Here is a 10,504-nt window from a genome sequence, read left to right on the forward strand (position 1 = left end):
TGTATATTTATAATCAAAAATTATTATAAACAAATTAAAAATATTCTATTATATATAAATTAAAAATGTGATCTTTAAAAACACTAAATGATGAAAGTTAAATTAAATGCTTTTCATTTTCAAATCGTAATGAAATATTTCTTGTATGAACAAGATTTTATCAACTCGATGTTAACGTGTAAAAAATTTGAAATGGTACTTGACCGATTTCGATACAACCCAATTCCCGTAAAATCCACTAAACTGTTTCCATATATGGAGACTCAACACCTTTACACAAAATTTGATGATATTTTCGCAGGAATATCCCGACTTGTCGTCTTGTACAAAGTGACTTACTCTGAAACAAAAACTTTATTTCCGGACTTTGATGTAGAGTTTAAAAATGTGACTATATCTTCATCTGATATCAAAAAACAAAATATCACAACATTTGACCAAATACCCAAAACCATAAAAATATATGAATATAAATTTTTAAACACTTTTGATTTTAAAGAGTTTAGTGTCCCAACACATATAACTGAATTGTACCATTCTTGCTTTTACAATAATACCACACTCACTTCAGTGACACTGTGTGACGGGTTAAAAGTCATACCGTCGTCTTGTTTTGATTCTTGCAAGAATTTGGTTTCTGTAAATGTTCCAACCACAATTATATCAATTGAAAGTTCTGCTTTTGAAAAATGTGGTATTATCAAATTATCAATTCCTGATACTGTCGTTTCGCTCGATTTAAATCTGTTTAAGTCATGCGCTAATTTAGAGGAACTTGTTATATCCAAGAACGTTACTGTTTTGCCATATTACATGTGCGAAAAATGCACCAAATTAACACGCGTTGTACTCCCAGACAATTTGATTTCAATTAAAGCACAAGCTTTTTGTGATTGCAGTCAACTTGTTGATATTACCATCCCAAACACTTTACTTCGAGTTGAGTTTGGCACTTTTTCGAACTGTGAAAAACTTCAGGAACTTAAATTTAATGAAGCATGTGAAATAGAAGAAGGAGTGTTTAGTGGTTGCACTAGTTTAACATGTTTGGTTGTTCCAAAAATCAATGGAATTATTAAAAACACAATTTCTTTAAATGAAGTTGATGTGTATGAACGGTTGAATGAAACATTTGAGTGTACTTTGGATGACGATTTTGGCTCAGAAGGAGAGTTAAAAAGTGACCGAAAGTATACAACACTCGATAGGTCATACGACTGCAATTTTGAATGTACAGACTCGGTGTTTTTTATACCCGATAATTTCACAAAAATTGAAAATATGCTATTTAATGAAAATCATGATATCCACGTTATATATATGTCTCAGAGCGTTTTCGATATCAATCGTGTTTTACTTAACAAATTTGATAATTTGGAAGAAATTTATATGTCTTCTCACATCGAAAAATTTAATAAGTCAATATTTGAAAATTGTGTCAATTTAAAACACATATTTAACATGCAAAATGTGACTAAAATACGCCAATTTTGTTTCAAAAATTGTTCATCTTTGAAAAGTCTTCACATCAACAAACGTGCAAAAATTTCGTTTGGTTGCTTTGAAGGATGTGTTGGATTAACTTCTCTTGAAATTCCAAACAACAACAAAAAAGTCACATTTAAAGTAACAAATGAAGACGAAAAAGTCTTAACACCTTTTGGGTATACTTTTGGTGATCACGTCTGCTATTTCAATTCAAAAGACACGTTTTTAAAATTTGATGAAATTAAATATAAAAATTATTTCTATGAATTACAAGGAAATTTTTCAAGTGAAGAACTTGACACTATTGTAATTCCAAATAATGTCACAAAAATATCAACTGGCTTTTTTGGTATGGACGCATTAAAAAGTATTGATTTGGGATGCGTGAAAAAACTTGAAGATGAGTGTTTTGAGTGTAGTGTAAATTCTTTAACCATTCCAACAACTCTGACGAAAATTGGAACAAAATTATTCCAAAGTATAATAAAACCAACTTCAATTGATTTTTGTGGAAATAAATATTACACGGGAATTGTCACAAAACAAGAACAAAATTTCATTGAAAATTGTGGAGTTCAATGCACCAATTTAGAATTTGAGTTAAACAATTTTGAATATTACAAATACATTCCAATGGGTTACAAAGTGATTGGGTCAGACCGATATCAATTACCATTATATCTTACACAAATAATAATACCAAATGGGGTCTCACAAATCAATTCACATTGTTTTTCTAATCTTCCAAATTTAAAGAAAGTCGAGTTTCCAGAGACACTTCGCAATATCAATTATGGCGCTTTTGCCTTTTGTTATTCTCTTGAAAACGTCACATTCCCACAAGCACTTCAATCAATCAGAAATTTTGCGTTTTATTATTGCATCAATTTTACACAAATTGTACTTCCAATAAGTTTGGTTGACATTGGCAGTTCCGCATTTTCAAATTGTGAAAACGTAAAGAACATTGATGTTCCAGCTTTTGTTTATTCGGTAAGTAACGTGTTTGATTCATGTTATTTACTCACTTCAATTAACATCAAAAACACTCATGAAAATAATATTACGTCTACAACTTATAACGGACCTTTTACAAATTGCAATTTAGAAGAAATTATCATTCCTGAGAGTGTTACTGAAATTAAAAATTCGAGTTTTGAGGAGATGATAAAATTAAAACGTATTATTATTCCAAACAATGTGAGTTCAATTGGAACACACGCGTTTTTGAATTGTTTTCATTTATCCACAATCAAACTTGGTAATACAGTTGAAAGTATAGGAGGGTACTGTTTTGAGAATTGTGTAAGTTTGATAAACATCGAAATTCCAGAGTCTGTCGTAAAAATTGGTAATGGCGCATTCAAAAAATGTGAAAATTTAATTGCAGTGACATTTGGACGACAAATACCAAAATGCGAAATTGATATATTCGACAAGTGCAAAATGTTAAAGGAATTTTACGTTAATGGGAAAAAGGCAACTAAAGTGAGTTTACCCGTCACATACAAAATAGCTCACAATTTGACAGAAAACGGAGTTTGTTGTGATACTATTTTCTTCACTCGAAAAGACGTCAAAAAACACTTAGCAATCGTTTTTGAAAATGGCAAAAAAGTTGGAAAAATTCCAAACAATGTTGTTGGACTTTGTGATAATTGTTTCAGAAAATATATAGAGGTGCAAACAATTTTCGTTCCCAAAAGCGTTAAAAGTGTTGGGCGATTTTGTTTTTATAATTCGGTCGGAAAAGAGAATGTAATTTTTGAAGATAAAAATGCTGTCATAACAACTAAAGACGAATTTTTGTTTTGAAAGATAAAAAAATTATTTGGTTTATGTTGTTGTTTTTATAAATTAATCTTGTTAGTGTTAATTTCTAACTTGTTTTTATTGTATAACACTTATTATTTGTGCAAATAATAGTAAAATCAATTGGTTTTAGTAATTAAAATATTATTATAAATATGACTAAAATGTAAATAAAAATTAAATTTTTTTATATAATAATTAATTATTATATTAAACTAATGGATGATTGAATGAATAAAAACAGTGAACAATATCACTATTTTATTGTTAATTATTTTTAATGAATATTTTTTTTAAAAAAAATAGTAAATAAACTCAACCCACCTATTATATAATATCGAATTAAAATTGAAATACCAAAAGATTTTGTAACATACAGGGATTATGCTTGTTATGACTAAAAAACGTTAAAAATATTGTTACAAATTATTCAAATTATACATGTGGTATCATTTTAAAGGTTATAAAAAAACACAACACGACAAATTTGCAATGAATAAAAACAATTTGATATAAGTTTACAAAATTTAAATATTGTTTTAAATTGTGTTTAAGTAACCATAACACTATTTTAAATATCAAATATTGAAACATAATTGTAATACAAGTGTTAAGAATAAATCACTTACTTATTAGAACAACAGAGCTAATAAGAAGAACGCCAAAATTGATACAATTTTATAAGCTCTATTGCACTTTTCATCAACTAAATTATAACCTTCAATGCATTTTTTGCATTTATCATTTTAATCGCAAGTTTCACAATTTTCAGTTGAACAGTCTTCACATTTTTTAATTGGTGTTTCAACTGGTTTTCCGAGCGAACATTCGTCAACACATTTCCCTTCGAGTGAAATATTTTTTCCCGTATCTTTACATTTCGTGCATTTTGTATAATAATTACCAGAAGTGCCATCACTCAGATCAACACAAGACAAACAATCTGCCCCACATACACCATCTTTTGAGTCACAAGTGGCATCAATTGTTATTTTTCCGTTTGAACAATCACTGCATTTGTTGCCGTCCAAATATTTATATGGACTTAATTTATCACATGTCAAACATTTTCCATTAGTATCTATTTGGTCTGCAGCACAAGTTAAACAGTTGTAGTTTTCATAACAAGAAATACATTCTTGTCCATCTATATATCCTTTGATATCAGGTTTACATTTATAGCACGTTTGGGATTCGGGATCACATTTCCCACAGTTTATATTACATGCAACACATTCACCTTCACTAATAAAGCTTCCTTCGGCACATTCACCGCAAGTTGTTCCATCCTTTTCACATTTCAATCACAAATTGGATTGAGGGGTTTGACATGCCACAGACGGGGTACACAAATTTGAACTGTCTAAATAATACCCTTCTTTGCAAATAACACATTTGGTCGTATCAGTTTCGCTGCAAATATCACAATTTTTTGAGGAGGTTCTGATGTACAAACATTAGCATAAGTTTTAATACTTAAGCATGTTAGACAAAAGAACAGAAACATTGAAATTATCGATTTTTGGTTAATTTAAATATTCTAAATTGTGATCTTAGATTTTAATTAATAATATCCCTCTTTACTTTGTCGTTTTTATATTTTATTGATATTTTTACATTAAAAATTCATTTATTCATGTTAAATTTTAAGAAAATAATTATATGTTTTTCATATATTTTTTAAAAAGAATAATGTGGACGAATAACAATTGAATTCAGATTTGAATTATTTGGTAAATTTTTCTAATAATTGTTATAGCATTTAAAATTTAATATTAAATTAAAAATAAAACGAGGTTTGAATGCAAAATGCTTTTAAACAAAATATACAGTCGATATTCGATAAAAGGGCTATTTGATATAAGTATTTATTTAATAAAAGAGTATAAATAACAGGGAGGTATCTTATTGAATATTGAAAAAAATCAAAAAAAACAATAATTTTTATTTTTACTATTTTTAATTATTTCTTGTCCAAAACCTTAAAATGGTAAAACACAAACCAAATTGTCGTTTAGTTAAAAAATAAAATAGATTTTAAATTTTATTTAAAAGCAAATAAGTTTTTTATTTAAAAAAACAGTTAATACACACTGTTTTGGTGTGTATTAAGGTGTAGTTGGAGTGTGTTAAATTGTTATAAAACAACGCGTGTTTATTTTGAAAACCAAGAGTTGTCATACTGCTTTTCATATGTTCAGTTTAAAGACCGTTTATGTTATTATCAATATTTTTATTTTTAACGGATGTTTTGTGTTTTAAAAAACACTAATAAAATAAAGTATTTGTTTTTCATATTATGATTACTTTAACATGTTGAGTAAAAACATCAAATTAAAATTAATGTATCACAACATTTCGAAAATGTGTTAAGTTAAACAACTTTGTTTTTGTATCAATAAATTTTATTTGTTGTTAATTGTTATGTTTGAAATAATTATAAAGTTATTAATTATTATTATAAACATTTAATAATTGATCAGAATAAATTATTTTCATCTTGTAATAATTTTTATGTACTTTTTGTTAATAATAAAAGCATATAAAATAATAATGAAAAGGCCCCGTAGCACAGTCGGTAGTGCATCGTACTTATAGAATAGAGATATGCGAGGGTCGCGGGTTCGATCCCCGCTGGGACCATTTTTTAATGAAAGTTTGATATTTTTAAGTTATACAAAAAAACTATTATTTTTATTGTAAAATTTTTATTATTCAAATCTGATTTCTATTTAACGATATTTTAAAAATGCAACAAAACAATTTTAAAACAATGGTTTATTATATTATAATATATAGTATCGACCATTATTAATTAATGACTTTATCATTAAATTCTGTTTTAAAATTTAGGAATTATCCAATTAAAATGTTATTCGAAAAATTTTTGTTTTTAAAGTTTTACAAAATCGTTTGTTGTGTTTTATTTGAACAATTTTTTTTTAAAAAACATCCAATAAACTTCAATTTGTTAAAAATATTGGACAGTGTTAAGCTTAATGTTCATTTTTAAACTTTAATTAAAACTCGAAATATACAAATGAATCGATTAAATGTAACCTATATGATAATCATCTCGGAATATTTTCAAGACATACAAGACTTTGTTAATTTAGAGTTAGTGAGCAAAAAATATCAAGACAACATGGAAAAGTTCAATTACAACCCGATTCCATTAACAAAGAAAACGATTGCTTATTTTCCTAACATCGAAACATTAAACTTATGGAGCACAGAAGATGAGAGCTTTGGTATTTCAATAACTCAAACTTCGAACAAAGGTCTTTCCTTTCTATTTAAAAACTCAACCAAACACTATAAGTTTCAAAAAATTGTCGTGTGGTTTGAAGTCGACGTGAAAACAGCAAGCAAAAACACCAACCCAAAAATTCAATACAAAAACGTACCATTTCGATCGTATGATTGCACAAAAAACACAGAAAAAATAGCAGCAATAGTCACTTCACTTTATGAAAACTGCTATTCTAACTGTGAAAAAATTCGCAATATTGTTATTCCGCCGAGTGTCACATCAATAGGTGAATACTGTTTTAATAATTGTAGTTGTCTAAGTAATGTAATTATACCCCAAGTGTTGTTACTGTTGGTAATCACTCTTTCGATGGGTGTTTCAGTCTTACTAGTGTTTCAATTCCATACAGTGTCGTCTCTATTGGTAATTTTTGTTTCAACGAATGTAGTAATTTGCGCACAGTGACTCTATCAGCAAGTACTTTAAGACTTGGAGATTTTTGTTTCAACAAGTGTTCCAATTTGAGTCAAATTAAACTTCCTTCCACTTTAAAAACGTTCAATTCTTTATATCACAACAACTGCGGAGATTTGGAGGATTTTGATCAAATAGAAGAGTCTGGAAAAGAAGTCTTTTTCATTGGACCAAATATACCAAATCCGTATATCATTTGGGTGTATTGTTTTGTACTCTTTCCTAAACAAATCAGTGAAGAACCTTTATTCACACAATATGGGTCTTTATATGATTTAATGAGAAATAAAAATTCGTATGATATCGACACTATAATGAAAGTAAAATTGATGTTGGATACCGCTAAAGGGTTGTCGTATCTTCACGAATTTGGATTTGTACACTGCAAGTTGTCGTCGTTTCATGTGTTTGTCAATTCACTTGATTTTAAAGACGATGTGAATGGAAAGTTAACTTTATTTAACAATTATAAAGATCTTTATTGTTTATTGAAAAATGTCGATAATGGATTTGAACCGTCAGTGGGTTCTGGGATACCAGTTTATATGGCACCGGAATTAACTGACTCTAAACCCACTACGGCTTCTGACGTGTTTGCGTTTGCAATTATAATTTTGGAGTGTTTAACATGGAAAAATGCATATAACGAGAAACAATTTAAATATCCATCAAAGATTATTGGTTTTGTTAAGAATGGAAATCGACTTCCTATTGATATTGATAATGACGACATAAAGATTTTAATAGAAGACATGTGGAAACAAGAATCACAATATAGACCAAATATTAATACCGTTGTAGATAGACTTATAAAAATCTATAATGAATTCAACTGATTCTTGAATGAATTTTTATTATTGTTTTGTTTTTTTAACAATATTTGTTTATTGAAATTGATATTAATTGGTTTATAACTACATGAAAATCATTTTATTGTTTTTTGTATTTTTTGATATCAATTAATAATTTATAATATTCATTTTGAAATATGATAACACCCATTTAATTTAATTCACTTGTTAAAAACATATATTAACTCCAACTTAAAATTTGACTTCTTGCAATTGATTATCATAAAAATTAATTAATATAATAGAGTCTGTTTAAACTATATTTAAAAATGATGAATTTTGTATTTTCTGGTTAACTGGTTATTATCAAAATACTTTGGGCCTGCACTTTAATTGTATTTGCCCAACTTTTAACTTAAAACCAGACCAAAAATTTCAAAGAAAATGTGATGTAATCACATTTTTTTTGTTATTGGAAAAACAACCTTTGTATGTAAAGTATTAACAACACAAAATTACATATTAAAACATTTTTATTGATTATGTACATACCTAAAATCTAATGTAAAAAGATCATTATTGTAAAAATATTTATGAAAAGTGTTCAGAAACATGTTTTTAAAAACTTGATTTATATATAATTGCATTTGTGCTCCTGTCACATTTCGAGTAATTTGCTAATAATGTCAATTTGTAGTGTCATTTTTAAGTATCATATAAAAGAAAAACATTCTCATCGAGTAAACTCTAGAATACTGTTTTTTAATTTTTTAAATGAAATTTTAGATATGTAAATATATGTATTATTATTATTTCGATATGTAAACATAAATAAACTATTCAACATACGACTTAGATAAATATTTTTTATTATAAAAATGTATTTTTTTATAAAATATTTTATATCATTATTTTTAACTGTGTATTATCAAATTTGTTAAACGTATAACTCAAACTAAGGCATAAATTATACACGATAATTTTATCGGTATTGAGTGAACTAATATTTGTCGTTTAAGTTGTATAAATTATATATCATATTTATTTAAAATTGTTTTTAATTCAAAGAAAAATAAAACCTTATAATCGTGAGGCCTCTTAGCATAGTTGGCAGTGCGTTTCCCTAGTAAGGAAAAGGTCGTGGGTTCAACTCCCACAGAGGCCTTAATATTTTAAAAATACAAAAAATCTTTAATGAAAATTTTAAAGCTCGTTTCAATTAAATAATATATTTATAACATTGTTATTATTTAAATAATTGTTTTTTATTAATAAATAATTTATTTATTCTGTTTTTTAATTTATCATAATTCTAAATTATTTTTATTGTCATTTTTATTGTTTTATAATTAATTTTTATAGTTGTTTTTAATTCAGTTTCATTTGAAATTATAATTTGTTTTTTTTGGACGATAAAAAGAAAAGCGAAAAGGAAAAACGTAATGTAGTGCAAAAACAATAGTTTTATTTTATTGTAAACATCAAGCATTAGGTAAAACATGGAATCAACTTAAAACATAAAAAAGGGTATGGTTGCATGGTTTACTAATACATTTTATTACTTATAGTATGAATAACTTAATAAAAGTGGCTGTACTATCATTATTTCAAATAATTGGCAAACTACTATTATCTAGTAACATATTTAAATATACCCCTTTCTATTTATTAAAAAATTTGATTATATGAAAACTAAAATATATGTACTATTTACATATAATCAAATATTCTTATAAAATAATACAAATTGTTAATTTATACAACATCTTTTTTATATTGTTTGTGTATTTTCATTTCTTTTGTTTTCATTTTGCTATTTTAGAAATAAATAGTAGTATATACCATACATATAGTTTCAATTGTTTTATTTATTATATTTTATTAAAATAAACAAATAATAAAATAACTCTTTTACAATTAAAATGTAATAAAAAAACTAAAACAATTAGTTTTTAGAACCATTAAAAAAATGGAAGTTTAGATCTAAAAACGGAGAACAAACCACCAAAATTCCAAAAATAAATATTTCATTCCATTATTTAAACGAAAATTCAAAAAATTATATCTGAATTAATTGTTGAATGTTGTTTCTCTGTGTTCTCTTATTTATTTCAGCATACTCACAAAATACTTACCTGTACGTAGCACAAGACGTTGATTGCCACCAATACCCACGTAACAGGAAATACAAAATGGATACATGCATTAAGACTGGTACTGGTTCGACAATATGGACAACAAATGATTGGACTTATTTCCAGAACAAATCGTACACAACCCCAGATTGTTCTGGAGAACCATTGGAATACTATGCTCCTTCGTCGAGTGATTGGTTCAACGTTGATTTGAAAAACAATCCATTAGCTTTTGTTTCGGACAAGAATAAAGGGTGTGAAGATGGAGAAACGATTGATGGTGTTTATTATAACGACGAGTGCTTTTTGATATCAGGATGGTATAAATATTTTATTGTCAAAGAAAATGGAAAAAGTTATCTCAAAAAGGGTTTTATGATGAATGACTGTAATGGTTCTCCACGTGAATATACAGAAAGTTATATTTGCAATAAATGCACATATGGAGTATTGGTTAAGTGTTATAATGTTGATGGAGATATCGATCGCACTGAAGCGTATGCAGAGGGAGAAATACCAAGTCCAGGATTCGAACCAAACCCAGACAAAGA

The 10,504-nt window shown here is 27.0% G+C and overlaps 3 protein-coding genes across 3 annotated transcripts; all 3 read left to right on the forward strand.

Moving 5' to 3' along the window:
- Window positions 1–90: 90 nt before the first annotated feature.
- EIN_519390 (hypothetical protein) lies at window positions 91–4,416 on the forward strand (the record flags this gene model as incomplete). Its single annotated transcript, XM_004258435.1, has 3 exons — window positions 91–3,296; window positions 3,937–4,056; window positions 4,224–4,416. 3 exons carry the CDS (start codon window positions 91–93, stop codon window positions 4,414–4,416), a joined length of 3,519 nt encoding a protein of 1,172 aa, XP_004258483.1.
- A 1,948-nt stretch (window positions 4,417–6,364) lies between these two features.
- Window positions 6,365–7,863, forward strand: EIN_519400 (Ephrin type-A receptor 4A, putative; the record flags this gene model as incomplete). The annotated part of the gene is made up of 2 exons (XM_004258436.1): window positions 6,365–6,717; window positions 6,894–7,863. 2 exons carry the CDS (start codon window positions 6,365–6,367, stop codon window positions 7,861–7,863), a joined length of 1,323 nt encoding a protein of 440 aa, XP_004258484.1.
- Window positions 7,864–9,899: 2,036 nt separating this feature from the next.
- EIN_519410 (hypothetical protein) lies at window positions 9,900–10,504 on the forward strand (the record flags this gene model as incomplete). The annotated part of the gene is made up of 1 exon (XM_004258437.1): window positions 9,900–10,504. A coding segment is annotated over one exon (605 nt), but the record flags the coding sequence as incomplete, so codon positions are not given.

Source organism: Entamoeba invadens (genome assembly GCF_000330505.1).
Source record: "Entamoeba invadens IP1 unplaced genomic scaffold scaff_1105074725903, whole genome shotgun sequence".
NCBI lineage: Eukaryota > Evosea > Mastigamoebida > Endamoebidae > Entamoeba > Entamoeba invadens.